Source organism: Lagenorhynchus albirostris, chromosome 16 (genome assembly GCF_949774975.1).
Source record: "Lagenorhynchus albirostris chromosome 16, mLagAlb1.1, whole genome shotgun sequence".
NCBI lineage: Eukaryota > Metazoa > Chordata > Mammalia > Artiodactyla > Delphinidae > Lagenorhynchus > Lagenorhynchus albirostris.
The window spans coordinates 47,103,354-47,127,335 of NC_083110.1; the positions used below are offsets into that span (position 1 = coordinate 47,103,354).

The 23,982-nt window shown below is 36.3% G+C and overlaps 1 protein-coding gene across 3 annotated transcripts in view; it reads right to left on the bottom strand.

The window, feature by feature from the left end:
- The window catches only part of RNLS (renalase, FAD dependent amine oxidase), a 267,966-nt gene that overhangs the window by 83,807 nt on the left and 160,177 nt on the right, over positions 1-23,982 (bottom strand). For 2 of the 3 annotated variants that reach the window (XM_060126439.1, XM_060126441.1), the window contains exon 5: positions 2,233-2,289. The exons of the other annotated variant lie outside the window; for it this stretch is intronic. In XM_060126439.1, coding sequence (XP_059982422.1) covers positions 2,233-2,289 — 57 coding nt within the window. The remainder of the gene's footprint in view (positions 1-2,232; positions 2,290-23,982) is intronic. 3 annotated transcript variants of the gene reach the window in all.

Consider the following 23,982-nt stretch of genomic DNA (forward strand, 5'->3'; position numbering starts at 1 on the left):
CATTTTTTCCAAAGAAGATGTACAAATGACTAATAAGTATATGAAAAGATGTCAACATCATTAGTCATTAGGGAAATGCAAATTAAAACCTCAATGGAATAATACCACTTCATACCTCCTAGGATGGTCATAAAAAAGGGACAATAACAAGCATTGACAAGGATGTAGCAGCACTGAAACCTTCATACTTTGCTGTTGGGAATGTAAAATGGTGAAATGCATTTGGAAACCAATTTGGCAGTTCTTAAAAAATTATACGTAGTGTTAGATATGACTTAGCAATTCCACTTGTAGGTATGTACCCAAGACAATTGAAAATATATGTCTACACAAAAACTTGTATATGAATGTTCATAGCAGTATTATTCATAATGGCCAAAATACTGAAGCAATCAAAATGTGGATCAAGTGATGAATGATAAACAACTGATGAATGGAATATTATCCAGCCAGAAAAAAGAATGAAGTCATGCTACAACATGGATGATCCTTGAAAATATTACTAAATGAAAAACAGGCTGACACAAAAGTCCACAAATTGTATGATGCCACTTATATAAAATGTCTTGAATAGGTAAACATATAGAAACAGAAAGAAGATTAATAGTTGCCAGAGGTGGGAATGGGGAGTGACCATTAATGGGCATAGAGTTTCTTTTCAGAGTATGAAAATGTTCTGGAATTAGATAGAGGTGATGGTTGCAAGTCAAAACACAACCTTGTGAAGGTACTAAAAACACTAAATTGTAAATCTTAAAGGGTGAATTTTATGATATGTGAATTATATCTAAATTAAAAAAAGAGGACATTGGGTGGATATTAGTTTCCTACGGCTGCTGTAACAAATTACCCCAAGCTTGGTGGCTTAAAATAACAGAACTTTATTTTCTTACAGTTCTGGAGGCTACAGGTTTGAAATCAGTCTTGCTGGGCCAAAATCAAGTTGTTGGCAAGGCTGTGCTCTCTCCAGAGGCTCTAGGAGAGAAGCTGTTCCTTGCCTCTTTCAGGTTCTGGTGGCTGCCAACACAATGTTCCTTGACTTAAACTTGCATCACTCTAATCTCTGCCTCTGTGGTCACAGTGCCTCCTCCTCTGCTGTGTTTTGTGGTAAATCCGCCCCTGCATCTCTCTTATAAAGGCACTTGTGATTTGATTTAGGGTCCACCAGATAATTCAGGGTAACCTCTTCATCTAAAGACTTAACTTAAGCATGTCTGCAAAAATTCTTTTTCCTTATAACATTTACAAGTTCCAGGGATTAGAACCTGATATATTTAGGTGTCCATTATTCAGCATACTAAAGGGTTTGATTGAATTAGGAACCACCAATCTATAAGATCACAGCTCCTTAGAATGATGTAGAGGAATCTCAATTTTCCTCCACCCTCCCTTTGCAGCTTTATCTCTTCCCCTTGGATTCTCTGATCTAGCCACACTGAACTTTATGCCATGCTTTGTCATCCTTTCATGCCTTTGTGTATATTGCTCCCTCCATAAACATACTCTCCTCTCTTTGTGACACTCCCAATCTTTCAGGTCCTTATTAATGACCTCTCTGTAAATCCTTTCACAGCTTCTCTAAGAAAAAGTGACATCTCTATCCTCTTTACTGCCATAGCACTTCTATTTTGACACATATCACTTGGTATTTTATTAATCTGTTTATATATTTGGTTATCCTACTAGACCATGTTTCTTAAAGCAGGGACAATATGATGTTAATCTACATATGTGTTAAGCAAAATGCTTGGCATATAAAAGGCATAAAAACACATGTATTTTGAATGAATGAGTTAACAGTTGATTATCAATGGTCATTGTAAGTACCCGAGTAATCGCTGCTCATTAAGAACAGGCTTGAATTAAATTTTACTCATTCAGGACTTTTGCTGCTTGTGGAAATATCCTGCTCTCTCAATTTTTGAGAGTTATCCCAATGGTTCTATGTGACCTAGATTTGTTTGGAAGAACATTTGATTTTTTTTTACAAATATGGATATGTAAATCAAATTTCTCAGTGTGCTATTTAATATAATTTCTTGAATTTTACTTCTTGAATATTATCATATTTAAATAACATTCAATCCTGTCCTTTAAGAAAATGTTTTAATTTTCCTTCAGAAAACAAGAATTCATATTATTCTAGATGTTAAATTCCAAGAATCCCCCCAACTTTTTTCCCTCTTTCCCCATCACCCAAAGACTACCATTGACTTGTAAGGTAAATTTTACCTTTAGGAGAGACATCAGTTAGCAGAAGTGTACTTCTGATTATTCTGAGAAAATAAACTGCAAAATCAATGCAACAAGAACATAAATAAAAATCAACATGGTTTCCATAAACCAGAAGGATATAAATTCTTTCTAAATATAGTAATACCAAATAATTTATCCATTCTCAGTAAATTAGCCATAATAAATATTGAGACAGGTTTTTTAATCATATATTTGGAATTTGGTCCCAGAAAATATTGGAATAGTTGGACAGAATTCAAATACCTTTAGCATTCACAGTCTCAGACTGTCAAAACACCACTGGAATGGGGGGGTCTAATTGAATGAATTCTCTAGTAAACTAAAAGTTAGGCAGAGATTCTTTTTTCCTGATAATTCAAGATTCTGCATTGCTCAAGTATCATGATTATCATGAGCAATTCTCTAACAGTTCTGCTATAGGATAAAAGGTGTCAGAGATATAATTGAATATGGCCAGGCCCTAGGAAATACCATATAAGATGGTGTTCTGCATCACCTTTTTGATGTTGATTTGCTTATTTTTTAAAAGATAATGCAGGGAGGATTCTGGGCAGAAACAGCACAGAAGTAATTATGTTCTATAAAAATAAAACAAGTAGGGTAGCAAAATTAAAAGCCTGCAGACAACATCTCAAACAAAATGAAGTGACAAAGTATCACACACATCCTCGTATATGGCTGCTGAAACCGGGAGAGTGCTCTGCATAATCCAATTCATAGTGAGTGCAAAGCATCTGTGATTCATTAGATCTGAAGGTGATGGACCCGTCTGGGCCATATAAATTCTCAGAATTAACAAACCAAAGCTACCTAATAAGACAGAGTCTCACACTATAGAGGAAGTTCTGGGAGGAGAACCCATTGAACACATTGGAGCAAAAGGATAGAGGAAACAAAAGGGCCAGTCAAAAGTGGGATAGAGAGCAGAGGAGGCAGATCTCAGAAAGTATGAGGACATATTTTTGATCACACCTTTCAAAAGGAGGAGCTTCTCAAAATCTATTTTGCCTCACACCTCCCTTCTCAAAGTATAGGAAATCTCATTCACTGAAACTAAGCAGCAGAATAAAACTGTTCATACAACGTCATTATAAGACAAATGAGAAGAGGCAGAATAATTTCCCTACAGATGATACAAACAGGCCAAAGAGTTATATGATCGAAGTTCCAGAGGAAGAAAACCAGAGCAACGAATAGAACAAATACTAAACATAGTTTTTCTTAAAAAATATGATCAAAACTATATATTGAAAGAGTGCATCATGTCCCTGGAACAATCAACCAAGAACAGCCATTGCTGAGATATATTCTAGTAAAACTTTGAGACTTTAATCGTCTTAAAGCTAAAAGTTTCTTTAAAAAAATAAATCTTTTGAGTATCCAAACAAAAAGACCAAGTCAATTATAAAGAAAAGAAGCTCAGATTATTATCAGACTCTTTGATAGCAATATTTTATGCAGAAGACAATGGGGTATCACATTAAAACACTCAAAGGAAGAAAAATGTGAGCCACGGATTTTATAACCAGCCAAAATGATTTTCAAGTAAAAAGGCCATATACAAACTGTGATGAACATTTGAGAACTCAGAAAATATTAATTACCTACACTTTTACTGAGTAATGTCTAAGAGAAGAAGGTTTAGATAAGCAATTATTGAAGAGATATTGACACAAGTAATGATGAGCAGTCCACTAGTTAATGAATTGAATTTTCCTTAGAAATAATCTAGCCAATAGACTAAAATATCACATTTTTTAAAATCTCTAATGAATTAATGGATCTTGGCAATGATCATTAATAGTCGACAAGAGCTTACCTCCTGATAGAAGAATACGATATCACTTACTAAGTGATCTTCTCTAAATATGAATCTGAGTATGATCTGAATATGATCAACCTTCTCTATCTAACCATCAATTTATAGGAAATACTGGCTTCACATGAACATGTTAAGTAACACCATGGAGAAGCATTCAGCAAAATGCAGACTGTAGAAACTATAAAGGATAAACAACCCCTGGTTTCCTCAACAAAAAAAAGGCAAGGGAGAAAAAGAAAGGATTAAAAGGAACTTAAGAGACATATAAATCCATTGCTTATATTGCAATTGCAGTTATAGTGTAAACCCTTATTTTGATCTCGATCAAACACACAAACTGTTACGCATACACAGATATGAAAATTAGGGAAATATGAACATTGACTAGCTATTTGATAATATTAACTAATTATTAACAGGATAGTTGATATTTAGAAATTATTGTTAATATTTGTGGGTGTATTTAACTATTGTGTTTATGGTTTTAAAGAAATTCACACTGAAATACAGATAAAACAACAAGATGCCTGAGATTTCCATAAAATAATTGTGGGGGACATGGGGACCTAGATAAACAGGTATGACCATGTACTAATGATTGCTGAATCTGGATTCACTATTCTATACTCTCTACATTTATATACATTTGCAGATTTATATCATAAAAATTTAAAAGTAAAAGTTCAGTGGGGAGAACCTATTTTGATTAATTGAAGAGTGCTTGTAGTTTTTTTTTTTTTCTGGCTAACTGAAACACATAAAGTCTTCCAGTATAACATAGGATAGAATTCTAGTTTGTAATGTCTATACTATTCATTAGTAACATTGTGTAATTTACAATAAAAGCAATTTTCTATTAAATTCCTTCAAATTTACAATTTCCATACCTTTCTCATTTGGCAATCTTACTTGGAAACTTTGTTAGTGTAACATAAGGCAGGTTTAAAGGCTTCAGTGAGTTGTAGAAAGGGCATGCAACCGAGAATCATGTGACCTTGGTTTCTACCCTGCCTCTGCCCCTGGGAATCTCTGTGACCTGGCACAAACTGTTTAATCATTCTAAGTCTTAGTTTCATCATCTGTATAATGAAGGAGTTGGACTTAACCTTTTCTGCAGTTCAGACCTCTGCTATCTCTATTTTTCTTTTTTGGACATTTTATTCTGAAAAACTATGAAAGGATTTTCCTAAAAACAGATAGGAAGGAGTTTAAAACTATTTTCTAAACCCTTAAGTCATGGGCCAAATAATATTCAAAATGGAACAGTAATTTACCCAGAGAAGGAAGCATAATTTTGAATTAGAGAAAGGGGAAAATTCAACTCAAGTTTAAAGAGAAAAATCTGAAGATCATAACAAATCCTGATCTTATCAGGAAGAAGCAAACTGATGCTACAATGGAAAACTCAAGCTTGATAACACAAGGTACATAAGTAACGTAGTAAAGAGAAACCATGAGGTAACCTGGACACTTAACTCAGCATCGCCCCAATTCCATCTAGTTTATTCTTGGGTAATTTTAGTAAAATCCAGTATACTTGGGATTATCCAAAACACAAACATATAAGCATTGAAAGGGTTACGAAATAGGCAAAGCTAAGGGAACTAGGATCAGTTGGCCCAGGGAAAAGAATGCTGGAGTAGAGGGAAGCTATAATAACAACCTTCAAAAAGGCAAAGAAATATTATCCAGATGAAGATAAGGAGCTGTTTTAGTCAGCTGGGCAGAGTCAGGGCTTATATTACAGAAGAAAGAATTATAGTTAGGTTTAGGAAAAACTTCCTGGCACCTGGGAAATTGGAAATGTTTCTTCTCTGGAGATCTTTAAGCACCGGGAAGGCGACTGACTACCTTGAGATGATTTTAGTGTAGGCTTCTTGAAGTTGTGAGGATAACTAAATGATGCATGTCTAGTGATTTACTTCCAAATCTCATAGATGTGGGTGAAAATAATTGCTTTGGTGTGGACTGCAGATACAAATCTAGCAGACATAGATCAGGCCTCATTTCCTTCTCTGATTCTTTCAATTTCCTGCTCCCTTGAACTATCATAATTGTCAACATCAAAAAGTTCTTATTTAGCTCTAGGTGCACGTGGAATATGCCAGCCCACTGCCAATAAAAGAACATAATCTCCATCCTCTTGAATATCTAGTTCCTCTCCCCAAGAAAAAATGCAACGTAGTCATAGGGATGTAATGTACAGCACAGCACAGAGCATATAGTCAATAATATTATATTAACTTTGTATGGGGTATAATCTATGAAAATATCAAATCATTATGTTGTACATGTGAAAAAAAACTTCTGTTATAAAAATGCAACACAGAAAGGCTGGCTTATGGTTTTCATTGCTGATTTAGTTTGATTTGTGATTCTTTTTTCTACAGTTACACTCTCTTAGGTTCCTTTATGGCTGAGAGGGTAAGAAAAAGAGAGATGACTGTGTTATATATGACTGATGTGTTAGGAGAGAACAAATACTACTAGTGCAGAGGAGGAGAGGGGCATGAGAATTAAGATAATAGGTGATTGGACTTCCCTGGTGGTGCAGTGGTTGAGAGTCCGCCCGCCGATGCAGGGGACATGGGTTTGTGCCCCGGTCCGGGAGGATCCCACATGCCGCGGAGCGGCTGGGCCTGTGAGCCATGGCCGCTGAGCCTGCACGTCCAGAGCCTGTGCTCCGCAACGGGAGAAGCCACAACAGTGAGAGGCCCACATACCGCAAAAAAAAAAAAAAAGATAATAGGTGACATCATCATAAGAGGAAAATGGAGGGAAAATAGCAGGAGTTAGTGTAAATAAATGAAGAAAGGCCAACTTTAGCTTCTTTAGTAGGTCAACAAATATTTATTAAGTGCTAGGAACAAAATGCAAATGCACAGTTCTAGTCTTCATGGTGCCTACCACTGCCCTGCTACAGCTGCTGGCCTAACCAAGGGGATCATAATTATTGGGGCTAAAAAGGACAGCCATGCCCCTGCTTTGAAAGCCATTTTTAGAGCACTCTGATTTCAGTTTTAGTATTTGACTCTGTAATACAGGGAAATCTGGTTTTTTGTGGGCAAAACATGAATGACATTGGTGACCTGACTTGCAGACTTGGTTAACACACAGCATAAAATGCTTCCATCTAAGGAAATAGCTATTAGTATGAACTTTGGCTCTTCTGTCCTCTCTACTGCTTTGCTGAATTTTTTTCATACTTGCCTTTACCTCTGCCCCCTACTTCCAGTGCTAGCTCAAAAAAGATGAAAGAAGAGGCCAGCTGTTAAAGAGATGTACACATATCACATAAATGCAATTGTTTAATGTGTTTAAACTATACCTTCAGCACCTCAGGTAAGGGTGTCTGGAAAGTGGCCAAAATACATCTTAAAAAGATAATCATGGTGACTTACAAGGAAAAGAGTTGTTCACTTAGATGTGAAAGTTTTTCTTTTCCATTTCTTTTTTCTTTAATCTGTAAGCATTATGCAGTGAGATGAAACTTCTCCCTTTCCACATTTTAGATACTGAATAATACTGAATTTTCAATTTGGTGTTTTACATAATGTAAATTTTTTATTTGGAAAATTCTTTTTGGCTTATTGTTCAATAGTTACTTTTATAACTTTCCTTGTTCCAAAAAGGATTTGAGTTGGCTTATTGGTAAATTATTTCTTTATGAAAAGTGCGATTTGTTTTAATTGTGTGTGTGTGTGTGTGTGTGTGTGTGCATGCATGTATATGTGTGTTTTGATAATGCATTGAGGAGAAAAAACCATAGTGGAGACCCATTTCTGAAAATACAATTTAAATAAATAAAATAAAATTCAATTTACAAAAATGTTACTTTACACCAAATTGTTCAACGGTTCAAGAAATTATCTACTATGTAAAATTATTTACACATATGGTATGGATAAAAACAAGAATCTATACACAAGGTCATTTAGTCATTTGTTGAATGTTCACTGATACCACCATTTCCAATCAGAGGGATCAGGAATGACTTCTCAGTTTCAGGTATTGTTTGTGAACATTTTCAGAGTAATGCGATTAGGAAGTAATTTAATTAGCCTTATTTTCCATTTGGGATCCAAAATCAGGAAAAAGAACATGTGCAAGAACACGCATCTCAAGGCATTTGAAATGCATTTCTCCACCCTGTACCATAAGAACAAAGTTCATGTACTAATATTAGATGAATCACAATTCCTTTCTTACTTCTGCAAGAGCCATCACATATATGAATCATTAATTTCAGTTTCAAATGATTTAAATAGAGCCCAGAAAGATTTTATGAGTCATTAGAGCCTCTGACTTAGTGATTTTGTATCTCACTCTCCACTTTCTTATAAGAAATCAATTCTAGACTGCAGACCATCTCCCCTATATCTGACAATGAATGTCACTTATGATATTCAAATGATTAAGTAAAGCAACAGAGTCAAATTAATCACTTACTATGCATATAAAATGCCCTTTACTTTAAGCTTCCAAACTGAAGGAACTCTGTCAGTTAGTTGTTTGAAAAATTGCTGGTGGAGTTGAAATTCATTTTTGATAACTGACAGCTTTTTGTTTTCAAAACTTTTTAGCTTTCGTTTTTTAAGAGAAATTACCTGGAAGTCTGTCAGCGCAGTAGCTCTGGGTTCTGCACTCTAAAGAGCAGGCTTCACTTATTGATATTTGTCTTAATATCTACTGCCATATCAAAGGTCAGCAAACTTTTTCTGTAAAGGGACAGATCATAAATATTTCAGACTTTGTGTGCCATACAGACTCTGTTGCAAGGACTCAACTTTGACATTATAGCATGAAAGCAGTCACAGACAATACATAAATGAATGAGTGTGTCTGTGTTCCAATACGACTTTATTTGCAGAAGCAGGAGCCTGGCTGGATTTGGCCCATAAGCTGTAGTTTGCCAACTTTTGGTCTATATAATGGCAATATTCATGAAACAGTGGAGAATACAGGAAAGGTTCTATGCCAAATTTAAGGGCATAGGAGTAAAAATTCAAAGACTTTTTTCTCTTAAAATTTCTTTTTCCAGTTTTCTTGAGATATAATTGGTATATAACATTGTATTAGTTTTAGGTGTACAACGCAGTGATTTGATATATGTATAAATTATGAGATGATTACCACAATAAGTTTAGTTAGTATTGGTTATGTTACATAGTTATAATTTTTTTTCTTATGATAACTTTTAAAATGTACTCTCTTAGCTTCTTTCAAATATACAATAAAGTATGTCAACTACAGTCACCATGCTGTACATTCCATCCCCAGGACTTAGTTATAACTAGAAATCTGTACCTTTTGATCACCTTCACTCATTTCACCCACACCCCACCATCCACCCTAGCAACCACTAATCTATTCTCTGTATGTATGAGTTCAGGTTTTTTAGATTCCACATATAAGTGCTCCCCATAATTTATGTATGAACATTTAATCATTGTTCCATGTTCTGGAACTTATATATACCCCTATTCATTCCTTGCTTTTGAAAAGGTAGAATTTGTTTCCTCACTGGACCATGGGGAAAATATATGTTGCACGTGTGTTTGTTGTTAGGCGGACTCTAATTCTGTTTCACACCACCTTCATCATTGATTTTGCAAATCTGCCTACTTACTCCTGGTTGATGCATTTTCACATACATACTTCATACTGGCTCAAAGTCCATGCTTTGTTTTCTTTCCTTTTTTTTTTTTTTTCCACTTCCATTCCTGACAAAACACTGAAACTCATTGTTTACGTAATTAGGTCAACAAACATGTATTGATCATTCTAGGTGCCAGGCCCTATGAAAAAAATGGGACACAGATACAGTCCCTCATGCAGTGCATACTCAGTTAGGAAGACAAATAAGCAAAATTAATAGGTAAAACACAATGTATGAATTAGATAATACTGAAGCACGTCAGAGGGAGAACTAACTATCTGCTTTAGGAAAAATTTTAAAAGATGTAATGATGAGCTGAATTTGAAGAACACACAGAAGTTATCCAGGCAGAAAAGGAGGGAAAAGTCTTTCCAAGTAGAGCAAAAGTCATGTGCAAAGGCATAGAGGTGTGTGAGCATACAGAGTGCTCTGGAAACTACAGGTAGTTCAACATGGCCAAAATGAAGGGTGTGGGAGGCTGTTACGGTTAATGATGCTGGAGGGATGAACCTGGGTCACACCATGCTTAGGAGTCTGGACTTTGTTCCACTGAAGAATTTTAAGAAGGAATGTGGTATGATCAGATTTGCATTTCAGAAAGTCTGCAAGTGAGAAATAAAATGGAATCAATGAGAGATGTAAGACAGGGGAACTGCTGAGAGGCCATTCAAATATTTCAGGGAGGAGATGAGAAAGACCTGAAGTAAGATAGTAGTAGTGCAGATGGAGGGAAGGGGAACGAAAATAGAACTCTTATGTTGATCTTATTATTCTAGTAGGTACCAGGCTGATGCTTTACCTTCATGAAATCCTTACAACAATAAAATAAGGAGGATGTTGAATGAAACTACAAGCACCTCATTTTACAGACGAAGAAACTAACTTGGTTAAATAATTTGCTCAGGTTTACAAGACGACAAACATGAGATTTGCACTCCTATCTCTGTGGCTCCAAGCTCACTTTATAAAATTTTAGGAAATAGTACACCATTGATAAGAAGACCAGGAAGGTGGGAGTTTTGACAAATAGAATGATCAATAATATTAAATGCCTCAACAGAAATTAAAAGAAGAAAGACCTGAACAACATCCAAAGGATTAGAGAGTCATGGATGACCCTAGAGAAGGGTAGTTTCCTTGGAGCAAGGAGGCTTGAGATCAGATGGCACAGGGAAGAGAGATGAATGAGGGGTGAGGTGGTATGGGAAGAACCACTCTCTCAAGACACTTAGCAATAATGAAAATAATCTTAAATATTCTATAGCTTCCCAATTACTCTCTGTAGATTATACCTCAAACTGCTGAACTACTTGACATATAAAAATCTTTACCCATGCTTAGAAAGGTATCTGTTAAACAGTGGGTGCTCTCTAAGTGTCTGTGGAATGAATAAACTTTCTTCTTTACAACTGATTCTGAAGAAAAACTAGAAATATTTAAAGTCTATGTTTTGGGTTGCATGTATCTTTTTGAATTATGGTCTCCTCCAGGTATATGCCCAGCACTATTCATTGCAGCGCTATTTACAATAGCCAGGACGTGAAAGCAAGCTAAATGTCCACCAACAGAGGAATGGATAAAGAAGATATGGTATGTATATACAATGGAATATTACTCAGCCATAAAAAGGAATGAAAAGTGCCATCTGCAGAGATGTAGATAGACCTAGAGACTGTCATACAGAGTGAAGTAGGTCAGAAAGAGAAAATCAAATATTGTATAATGTCGCTTATATGTGGAATCTAGAAAAATGGTACAGATGAACTTATTTGCAAAGTAGAAATACAGGCACAGCTGTAGAGAATAAAGTTATGGATACCAAGGGGGGAAAGGGGGGTAGGATGAACTGGAAGATTGGGGTTGACATATATACACTGCTATATATAAAATAGATAACTAATGAGAACCTACTGTATAGCACAGGGAACTTTACTCAATGCTCTGTGGTGACCTAAATGGGAAGGAAATCCAAAAAAGAGGGGATATATGTATATGTATAACTGATTCACTTTGCTATACAGCAAAAACGAATACAGCATTGTAAAGCAACTATACTCCAATAAAGTTAATTTAAAAAGTGAAATAAAGTCTATATTTTGGACACAGATCTGTTGATGATGTCCAGCCCCAGAGAAGAATATTCATTCACTACGGTGTTTGAGGAATCTCTTTGGTTCCTTAAAAGGGGGGAGAAAATGTCAACTCCTGTTATTAAAAAGAAAATATAAAGCCAGATCCTTCACCTGAGGTCACATAATGTACCACGGTGGAGGTTGAAGACAAAGATCGCCTGGTTCCCATTCAAATGCTTCCAGTTACAATGCTCCCAAATTCTTCTGCTCTGGCAGTAAGTGTCTTTTTCTTTCCTTGATCTTCTTCTTCTGCTCCACTCCCCTTCACTAATCTACATATTATGTTACAGTTCTGGTAATAGCTTTTGCTGACCTGCAGTTTTTTCCTCACATACAAACTATATCTCCATTCCCAATATTGCCTGACATTCACTCACTCATTCATTCTACAAATACTAAGTATCTGTGTACCAACATTGCTTTTGGCACTGTGAAAACAGCAGTGAATGGCAGTGTGTTCCCTTCCCTCACTTTAAAATGAGCCCACGTTTAAGGGTTTCCACCTACTTGGTGTTATACTGACTTGATCTTACATCAACCTGATCTCACACCATCTCTGCTTTGTATTTATGGTCTTCTTCCAAGTAGCTGACCAAATGTTCACTACTCTATTTGGAGCTTGGCCCAAACTGTTAAGCATCACTGAGGTGAAATGGTGGGGGGCATATTTTCCATTTAACCTTAAGGGCCTCTTCCTTCCTCTTTCAGATAGCTCCTTTCGGTGCTTCAGTGGTTTTTTTGGTTGGCAAATCAGACTCTTTTGCTTTGTCTCCAATTCTCATGTTCAGATATGTTTCAGACAATTTATCTGGTCAGATCTGACCCATTCTATTTTCTATTCCTTTTGCAGACAGTTACAAAGTTTTCCCATGTCAATATCCTCTACTCATAATTTGAGTTTAATAGGTCAGCAACTGAGAATTCTGACCTTATTTTGATCTTCTCATTTTATATTTCATAGCAAAGGAAAACAGTCTCCACAGTCACATCTATACCAAAATTAAAGATACAGAAAATACTTTCTATCTACAGAAATTAATACAAATAACATGTCATTTTCTTATTTAGGCTGATTCTATGTACACACACCTTCCACTTTAAAGAAACTGTAAGGAGTTTAGTTCTGTTAGTTTATTTTTTGATGTCTGGTTACCATGAAGCAAGTATTCTGAATCCATTTGGAAAGATACACAGAAGGCTTACAGTTGGGTCTTCTGTTAATCTAAGTTTTTCTTGAGAGACTGTATCATTACTACTCCAGGAGTGTAATAAAAAGCTTTCCAAGAGCATCAGAAAAAAGGTGGTCAAAAACTCTTAGAGCTGAAGGGACATTACCCAAACTCCCTAATTATCTCTTCCCCCCGGTAACCATAAGTTCATTCTCTAAGTCTGTGAGGGTGTTTCTGTTTTATAAGTTCGTTTGTACCATTTCTTTTTAGATTCCACTTATAAGCGATATCATATGATATTTCTCTTTGTCTGACTTTACACACTGCTATATTTAGAATGGACAACCAACAAGGACCTACTGTATAGTACAGGGAACTCTGCTTAATATTATGTAACAACCTAAATGGGAAAAGAATTTTAAAAAGAATAGATACATGTATATGTATAACTGAATCACTTTTCTGTATACCTGAAACTGTCATAACACTGTTAATCAACTATACTCCAATATAAAATAAAAAGTTTAAAAAAAGAGATAAGGAAATTCAAATTGCATAATTTTACATATGAGGAAACTGAAGCTGGAAATGATGAGGTTGTTATTTAAAGACTAGTTCAGGGCACAGTTTCCACTTCTTTTCTTTGCTCTACAACTGCTTACTTCATGGGATCTTAAAATGCTATATCTACATGTGTGTGCGTGTACATACCCCTCATCAGATTCTTGAAGAAGATTAAGGTTACTATTTGAGACTTGATTTTAGAGGTTCAGCATTGACTATGATGCCTTCTTCTGTGAAATCCTGAAATATATGTGTGCATTTTGCTTACTGTATGAACAGGAAAAAAAAAAGCAGAAAGGCTCTTTTGAAGTTTTAGTCAAATGCAGTCACTAGCAACTTTTTGGACCTTGTTAACTCTTATTTTAATGACATATAGGGTGGGGGTTAGGAGTTGTAAGTATTGAAAAGACTCCCTTGCTCAGAAATGACCCCTCCAATCAACCTACCCATTAGGGATTCGTTTAGTTAACCAAACTTATCTTTTAAATTGATTGTGATTAGCTCACCAGATTGCTTCTGTGCCTGTTAGATCTAGTGCAATGAATACATTGAAGTTTGATTTTGGGCAGGGAGGAATGCTTTTGAGAAGGGCAGGCAGAAAATCAGGCTTGGGTGGCTAGAACTCTGGGAGAAATGGATAGAAAGGAGACTGCAAAAGTACCCCAAATCTCTAGTTTTCGAGGCTGCCTCCGACCAAAGTACCAGATGGAAAGCACACAGATAGTAAAAAGTATGTGTGAGCAGTTACTCAGATCATGCTCCGGGCATGGTTAAAAAGGTCCTACTTTCCATGGTGTTGGAAAGGCAACAGAAGATCAGGGTGAAAGTTCAAGAGCATATGGGCAAATGAACCCATAATAGATGGTTTTATGAGATGGTAAAATATTTATTTCTCTTTGCCTGTTAATGATGTCAGCTCTCACCTCTCTCCAAATAAATAATCCCGGCTGGAAATAACTAGAGCTCATTATGAAGCATAGAAAGGGTATATGGCATTTGAAAGCACTGGAATTCAAGAGTGCATAGGTTGTGTTTATGTTCAAAAGATAGATTTTGACTGGATTGTCTGGATTGATGGTATATCCAAAATCTCAACCATGCCATTTATTAGATTGGGTTGATTTGTACTTTTTTGAATGGCCTTTCCCCCCAATTCCATCAATAAGGTGACTACAGTGTCACTGGTTTCTGTGCCTATAGAAATACTTAAAGAATAAAAGTTGACTTCATATACATTTGTTGGTTATATGACTGAGCTAGTTACTTGGTCTTTCTAAGCTTCAGTTTTACTATCTGTAAAATGAGAATAATAGTAGTCCTGTCTCACTGAGTTGCTGTAATTCCGTTAGGATTAAATGAGATGCGCACATACAAACCTTAGAATAGAATCTGGCACATAGTAAGCACTCAGTTAGTGTTAGCCCATTACACTCTATAAAGGTCATCTGTTCTTGTTCCCAGGCAAGAATGTACGTGAATTGGCTAATCTGAAAATCAAGAACAGGTGGAAGAGAAGGACATACTAATAAGGTTTCAATGGCAACAGTTCTAGTCCTCAAAGTTTCCCTATCCTGTGGCTGACCTGACTTCTGCACTCTTCTGTAAATCTAACCTGTGGGGCTCCTCCTGCCTTCCTCTCCTTGGACCTTCAGTGTTCGGACCATGGTTAGCATGACAAAGCCTATTTCTGCCCTTCCATAACCCTGACCTTGATTTTTGTTTCTGTATTTGCATCAGAGCAACTCTATCTTATAAGTTGAGGCACATTAAAAACTCCCACTCTCTTTTCCTTAGAGAGAATGCTGCAGTGAATTCTAAGTAGGTGAAGGTTTCAAAATTATTCAGTTGCCACCTGATAACCTGACCTCATTTTTTCTCTTTGCTCTTAGAAGAGAAACATGAGAATTATGTTAAATTGGCAAGGTCTATTAAATTTTTTTGATAACTTTTTTTTAACTTTATTTCTACCTGTATTCTTCAAATGTTTTACAACAAGCCTGTGCCATTTTTTGTAATGTAAGAAAACCTTCATTGGCAAATATAATCATATTACCCTTCTGCTTAAATTTGATATGTCCTATGTCTCCTAGCTCCCACCTTGTTGAAAACTGGATAAAAAAACAATGGGGCGATTTGACAAATATTCTTATGTCTCTTTATGGCAGTAGAGTTGCTGAATGACCGACTGAATTCTTGGGAACCCAGGAAGTAGTGTATTGAAGCCCCAAGATTATCTTATCCCTGTTAACATCTGGGGCTTAATTGAGGGCAAAGATCATATCTTAAAGAATTTTATGTTTATTGTTTATAAACCAGATTCTCATCCTATATAGCTCTATGAGAATTTCCGCAAGGGAGGTTTCTGAATTCTTTCACAGATTTCCCTGTGGGAATTCTCACGGAATTATATAGGACGAGAATCTGGCCTTCCTAGGCTTTATGATATGTTTGGAGAGGGGAGTGGGAGCTCAGCTAGGTTATTTTTATTTTCTGCTGAATTCTTCTGGGGGAAGTTGTACTTTTTGAATCACGATTGTATGTGTTTTAAAATTTCCAAAGACTTTTAAACAGCAGGGTCTAAAGAATGCAGTATTGTTTAACAGCTTAAAACTTGGATTTGTACATGTGGTTTGAGAAGATATTTCCCAAACCTTTTAAATTGGTGTTTCTTCTTATATGCTTTCTATAAGTAGAAAATCTTGGTATAATATACCATATTTAACTTGGAATTTAGATTTAAAAGCCTTTGATTATTGAAGTAGTTATTTTTTTCACTGACAAGAGTCCACATTTATGGTGAATTATTAGTAGTAAAACTTTACATTAGAACAGCTGTAAATAGTTTACTATGTTAATATGACAGGCAAATTAACAAATAGTGTAACAGCGTGAAACATAATACAGCATGTTTCCCAAAAAGGTCAAAGTGCTAACAGTACTGAATAAAACAATCCTCTTGTTTCTTGAGATGACTTGAAGGCCAGCTCCTGAAATATGAATTGTAGCCCTTTAAATGTCTACATTATTATGGCAATGCTGAGGACTTCAGCCATAATTTCAATATCTCCCCTGGAGAACAGGAACAAAGAAAGTGCATTAAAAATGTTCTTCATTTTCACTTCATGAAATTTCAAGCTTAGGACCTCAGCAAATCATTTTCTCTGGAATCTTTATGATTTTTGGCTTTTTGTTGCCCACATAACTTTATGTACTGTAGACAAATTCTTTTTAAGATGCAGATATGAATCCAGTTTTATATTCATGTGTTGTATAATTACTCACTTTCCCTTTTAGAGTTAGTGATCTGAAGTGGATATCCATGGACTTTTAAAATACATGAAAATATCCTTAAAAAATGAAGCTAAGTTTCCTCAATCAACTAGTAAATTCAGAATGGAAACAATGAGGTTTTTTTTTTAATTCCTTGCTGGAGATGCAGAAATAGGTAACCACCTTTTTGTCTTGATGAAGCTAATGATTCATCAGAATTTCCTTTATTTCATGCCTATATGTGCTAGATGCTTTCACATGTTATTTCATTTTCTTCTTGCAACAACCGTGGTAGGTAGGCATAATTAATCCTGCTTTACAGTTGAGGACATAAAGGTTCAGAGGTAAAAGGACTTTTCCCAGGTCACTCAACTGGTGTGTGGCATGTTTGAGAACTGAATCCAACTCTAACACTGAGCTCTGCTCACTATAACACTGCACAAAGCTTAGAGTATATTAGGGCTTCCCTGGTGGTCCAGCAGTTAAGACCCTGTGCTTCCACTGCAGGGGGCATGGGTTCGATCCCTGGTTGAGGAAGTTCCACATGATGCATGGGGCAGCCAAATAAAAAACTAGATAGTTATTTTGGGGGGTATTTAGAAAGCATGCATTGTTAGTCCACCATATTGTGCCATGTCTGTGCACACTTATTTCATTAAGACATTATTGAAAATAGCAGTATGTCCTCAACTTTGGCCATCTAAAATGATGGTATTTGTTTCACCAAAAGCTTACAAAATCTGTCTTAAGGAATATCCTGAATGAATGGCTAAAAAGGCTCTCATTCAAGGTAAGAATCAAACGTACACTCTCCATATTCTGTTTCCATTAGCAGGATTCTCATGGAATTGCACAAGCAGTTCAAGTGACCAGGATATTAAGTTGGTTAAAAATCTCCATCTACTAGTTCTTTTTTTTTTTAATCTTTGCACAAACTATTTTTAATCTTGAAAATAAGCTAATGCAGTGATTCCCTACAGCCATTACTGTGACTTTTAAAGAGAAGATGTTCCTGAGTTGTCTGTCATGGCTTTTCTGGTAGCTGTTGCAAAGGGAGCCCCTTCAATTGCGCCACAATGTCACTCAAAAGTGCAGAGATATCTGGGGTGGGTACAGTGACAAGAGCCATGGTGAAGCCCAGTGTCCTATGGTTGTTATTAGGGTTTCATCCTGTAAGTGGTTTTAGTCCGAGTTCTGGATTTAGAACCCTCCTTGCACTGTACCTCTTTCTTTGGAGATTTTGAGGCTCTTTCTATTGACCTGATTTCTTCTTCTTCTTTTTCTTCTTCTTCTCCTTCAGACTCCTTCTTTTTATACTTCATCAATATTTCCTCTAGCTCTTTCTCCAGTTCTTTATTTCTTATTAAGCGTATAATGAAGTTTTTCATACACATCATCAAACTTCTCCTCTGCTTGTCTGGCTCTGGTTTCAACCTCTATTAACTTCTCCTGCGTGCATTCAATTATACCCACTGCATCAAGATACTTTGGGGCAATGTACCTTCATTAGCTGATTCTCTCCGAGAAGACAATACATCTGTTCCAGATAGAGGTTGGGAATGGACATTTTCATATACTCCAATGACTTGAATGAATTTTTCCTTCTCTGTAGATGTTGAAGGTTTCTCTTCTGCTTTCTCTTCTTCCTTTTCCTTCTCAAGTTTCTTGTTCTCCCTATTTTCTTCTTCATCCTCTTTAAGAAGCTTGTCTGCTTCAGGCTCAGTTAATTCTTTTACAGTGTCAATTCAGTGGACAAGAAAATGCTGTGGCTACTTAGAGTCACAGAGTAGGAGCACTTAATCCAGATCTGGTACTGGGTGGGGGTGAAAGAGAAGGTTAATCAGGAAGGTTTCCTGGAGGACATAATGTCTGAGTTTCTTCACCATCTACTAGTTCTTGCTGAGCACTCTCAGGTATATGCATATACACCAAAGCATAAACTACACATTGGGTTTATGTTCCCGGGCTAAGGAGTCTTTACAAATGTAATGGAGAACTTTAGGAGTGACGCACTGAGGCAGATAATCTATGAGACCCAGAGAAGGAGCCTTTATGGAAAGGTCTGTGTTCTTAAGCACATGGATGTCCCCTTAAAACAAATTTTCTTTTATTTTTATTTATTTTTTTCATCTTTAAAAAAAATTTTTTTTGGAGTATAGTTGCTTTACAATGTTGTGTTAGTTTCCACTGTACAGCAAAGTGAATCAGCTATACGTATACATATATCCCCTCTTTTTTGGATTTCCTTCCCATTTAGGTCACCACAGAGCACTGAGTAGACTTCCCTGTGCTATACAGTAGGTTCTCATTAGTTATCTATTTTATACATAGTATCAATAGTGTATATATGTCAATCCCAATCTCCCAATTCATCCCACACCCCCCATTCTCCCTTTTTATCCATACTTTTGTTCTCTGCATCTGTGTCTCTATTTCTGCTTTGTAAATAAGATTGGCTATACCAATTTTTTCAGATTCCACATATATGCATTAATATACGATATTTGTTTTTCTATTTCTGACTTACTTCACTTTGTGTGACAGTCTCTTTCTAAATGACTTTACTCTAAGAGACTGGCAGGCTTACTCTCTCCTGCTGATCCCTGATGGCTGAGTCTCAGCTTAAGCAGAGCTGCTCAGACACCACATTGGCTGACCTCAAGGAACAGTGTCAGGGTTACGGAGATTACTTAGGCCTCCTTGTAAGTCTGACAGTTCCTTAGATTTTTTGCTAAAGTCTATTGCAGGGTGAATGTGGCTCAGAATAGGGCTTTAGCGGCCCCCTCTCAGCCACAGACATGCCATCTAAGTACATACAGTGCCTTTGATATGCAAATGGAATTTCAAGGAGGTCTCCTAGCTCTTCCTTCCAAGCAAACTGCTGCTTCTAAAACCTCTAAGCCCAGAACTGGCACTGTCAAATAGGGAACATAATGCAAGAATTCTGCCTGAGAGATCAGTCACATCGCTACTGCCAGAAGATACACGTAAGCGGTCTGTGGTGGGGCCACTCACTCTCTCAGGATCTGAGGACTCCACTGACCATCCAGAACTCTCTCTAACCTCTTCATGGAGGGTAAGAGGTGAGAGGAACAGAGGAAAAGAAGACTGGGCTCACACTTTCTTTTTCTCCAAGTCACTGTCTTTATTTTCCAGCTTTAATTCCTGTTCCTCCTTTTTATTTTTTTTAAATTTAATTAATTTTTTATACAGCAGGTTCTTATTAGTTATCAATTTTATACATATTAGTGTATATATGTCAATCCCAATCTCCCAATTCATCCCACCACTACAAGCCCCCCGCCGCCACTTCCCCCCTTGGTGTCCATACGATTGTCCTCTACATCTGTGTCTCTATTTCTGCCTTGCAAACCAGTTCATCTGTACCATTTTTCTAGATTCCACATATATGCATTAATATACGATATTTGTTTTTCTATTTCTGACTTACTTCACTCTGTATGACAGTCTCTAGATCCATCCACATCTCTACAAATTACCCAGTTTCGTTCCTTTTTATGGCTGAGTAATATTCCATTGTATATATGTACCACATCTTCTTTATCCATTCGTCTGTCGATGGGCATTTAGGTTGCTTCCATGACCTGGCTATTGTAAATAGTGCTGCAATGAACGTTGGGGTGCATGACTCTTTCTGAATTATGGATTTCTCTGGGTATATGCCCCGTAGTGGGATTCCTGGGTCATACAGTAATTCTATTTTTAGTTTTTTAAGGAACCTCCATACGGTTCTCCATAGTGGCTGTATCAATTTACATTCCCACCAACAGTGCAAGAGGGTTCCCTTTTCTCCACACCCTCTCCAGCATTTGTTGTTAGTAGATTTTCTGATGATGCCCATTCTAACTGGTGTGAGGTGATACCTCATTGTAATTTTGATTTGCATTTCTCTAATAATTAGTGAGGTTGAGCAACTTTTCATGTGCTTCTTGGCCATCTGTATATCTTCGTTGGAGAAATGTCTATTTAGGTCTTCTGCCCATTTTTTGATTGGGTTGTTTTTTTTTTTTAATATTGAGCTACATGAGCTGTTTATGTATTTTGGAGATTAATCCTTTGTTCATGGATTCATTTGCAAATATTTTCTCCCATTCTGAGGGTTGTCTTTTTGTCTAGTTTGTAGTTTCCTCTGCAGTGCAAAAGCTTTTTAGTTTCATTAGGTCCCATTTGTTTATTTTTGTTTTTATTTCCATTACCCTAGGAGGTGGGTCAAAAAAGATCTTCCTGTGATTTATTTCATAGAGTGTTCTTCCTATGTTTTCCTCTAAGAGTTTTACAGTGTCCGGTCTTACATTTAGGTCTCTAATCCATTTAGAGGTTTTTTGTGTGTATGGTGTTAGGGAGTGTCCTCATTTCATTCCTTTACATGTAGCTGTCCAGTTTTCCCAGCACCACTTATTGAAGAGACTGTCTTTTCTCCATTGTATATCCTTGCCTCCTTTGTCTTAGATTAGTTGACCATAGGTGCATGGGTTTATCTCTGGACTTTCTATCCTGTTCCATTGATCTATATTTCTGTTTTTGTGCCAGTACCATATTGCCTTGATTACTATAGCTTTGTAGTATAGCCTGAAGTCAGGGAGTCTGATTCCTCCAGCTCTGTTTTTTTCCCTCAAGACTGCTTTGGCTCTTCGGGGTCTTTTGTGTCTCCATACAAATTTTAAGATTTTTTTTGTTCTAGTTCTGTAAAAAATGCCACTGGTAATTGATAGGGATCACACTGAATCTGTAGACTGCTTTGGGTAGTACAGTCATTTTCACAATATTGATTCTTCCAATCCAAGAACATGGTATATCTCTCCATCTGTTTGTGTCATCTTTGATTTCTTTCATCAGTGTCTTATAGTTTTCTGAGTACAGGTCTTTTATCTCCTTAAGTAGGTTTATTCCTAGATACTTTATTCTTTTTGTTGCAATCGTGAATGGGATTGTTTCCGTAATTTCTCTTTCTGTTCTATCATTGCTAGTGTATAGGAATGCAAGAGATTTCTGTGCATTAATTTTGTATCCTGCAACTTTATCAAATTCATTGATTAGCTCTAGAAGTTTTCTGGTGGCATCTTTAGGATCCTCTCTGTATAGTATCATGTCATCTGCAAACAGTGACAGTTTTACTTCTTTTCCAATTTGTATTCCTTTTATCTCTCTTTCTTCTCTGATTGCCATGGCTAGGACTTCAAAAACTATGTTGAATAATAGTGGCGAGAGTGGACATTCTTGTCTGGTTCCTGATCTTAGAGGAAATGGTTTCATTTTTTCACCATTGAGAATGATGTTGGCTGTGGGTTTGTCATATATGGCCTTTATTATGTTGAGGTAGGTTCCCTCTATGCGCACTTTCTGGAGAGTTTTTATCATAAATGGTGTTGAATTTTGTCAAAAGCTTTTTCTGCATCTATTGAGATGATCATATGGATTTTATTCTTCAATTTGTTAATATGATGTATCACATTGATAGATTTATGTATAATGAAGAATCCTTGCATCCCTGGGATAAATCCCACTTGATCATGGTGTATGATCCTTTTAATGTGTTGTTGGATTCTGTTTGCTAGTATTTTGTTGAGGAATTTTGCATCTATATTCATCAGTGATATTGGTCTGTAATTTTCTTTTTTTGTAGTATCTTTGTCTGGTTTTGGTATCAGGGTGATGGTGGCCTCATAGAATTTGTTTGGGAGTGTTCCTTCCTCTGCAATTTTTTGGAAGAGTTTGAGAGGGATGGGTGTTAGCTCTTCTCTAAATGTTTGATAGAATTCACCCGTGAAGCCATCTGGTCCTGGACTTTTGTTTGTTGGAAGATTTTTTAATTGCAGTTTCAATTTCATTACTTGAGATTGGTCTGTTCATATTTTCTATTTCTTCCTGGTTCAGTCCTGGAAGCTTATACCTTTCTAAGAATTTATCCATTTCTTCCAGGTTGTCCATTTTATTGGCATAGAGTTGCTTGTAGTAGTCTCTTAAGATGTTTTGTATTTCTGCGGTGTCTTTTGTAACTTCTCCTTTTTCATTTCTAATTTTATTGATTTGAGTCCTCTCCCTCTTTTTCTTCATGGGTCTGGCTAAAGGTTTATCAATTTTGTTTGACAAGAACCAGCTCTCAAAGAACCAGCTTTTAGTTTTATTGATCTTTGCTATTGCTTTCTTTGTTTCTATTTCATTTATTTCTGCTCTGATCTTTATGATTTCTTTCCTTCTACTAACTTTGTGTTTTCTTTCTTCTTCTTTCTCTGTTTCCTTTAGGGGTAAGGTTAGATTGTTTATTTGAGATTTTTCTTTTTTCTTGAGGCTTGCACTGCTATAAACTTCCCTCTTAGAACTGCTTTTGCTGCATCCCATAAGTTTTGGTTCAACGTGTTTTCGTTGTCACTTGTCTCTAGGTATTTTTTGATTTCCTCTTTGATTTCTTCAGTGATATCTTGGTTATTTAGTAATGTATTGTTTAGCCTCCATGTGTTTGTGTTTTTTACCTTTTTCCCCCTCTAATTGATTTTTAATCTCATAGCATTGCGGTCAGAAAAGACACTTGATATGATATCAATTTTCTTAAATTTTCTGAGGCTTGATTTGTGACCCAAGATGTGATCTATCCTGGAGAATGTTCCAAGTGCACTTGAGAAGAAAGTGTAATCTGCTGTTTTGGGATGGACTGTCCTATAAATATCAATAAAATCTAGCTGTTTTATTGTGTCATTTAAAGCTTACGTTTCCTTATTAATTTCCTGTCTGGATGATCTGTCCATTGTGGTAAGTGAGGTGTTAAAGTCCCCCACTATTATTGTGTTACTTTTGATTTCCTCTTTTATAGCTGTTAGCAGTTGCCTTATGTATTGAGGTGCTCCTGTGTTGGGTGCATATATATTTATAATTGTTATATCTTCTTCTTGGTTTGATCCCTTGATCATTATGTAGTGTCCTTCCTTGTCTCTTGTAACATTCTTTATTTTAAAGTCTATTTTATCTGATATGAGTATTGCTACTCCAGCTTTGTTTTGATTTCCATTTGCATGGAATATCTTTTTCCATCCCCTCACTTTCAGTCTGTATGTGTTCCTAGGTCTGAAGTGGATCTCTTGTAGACAGCATATA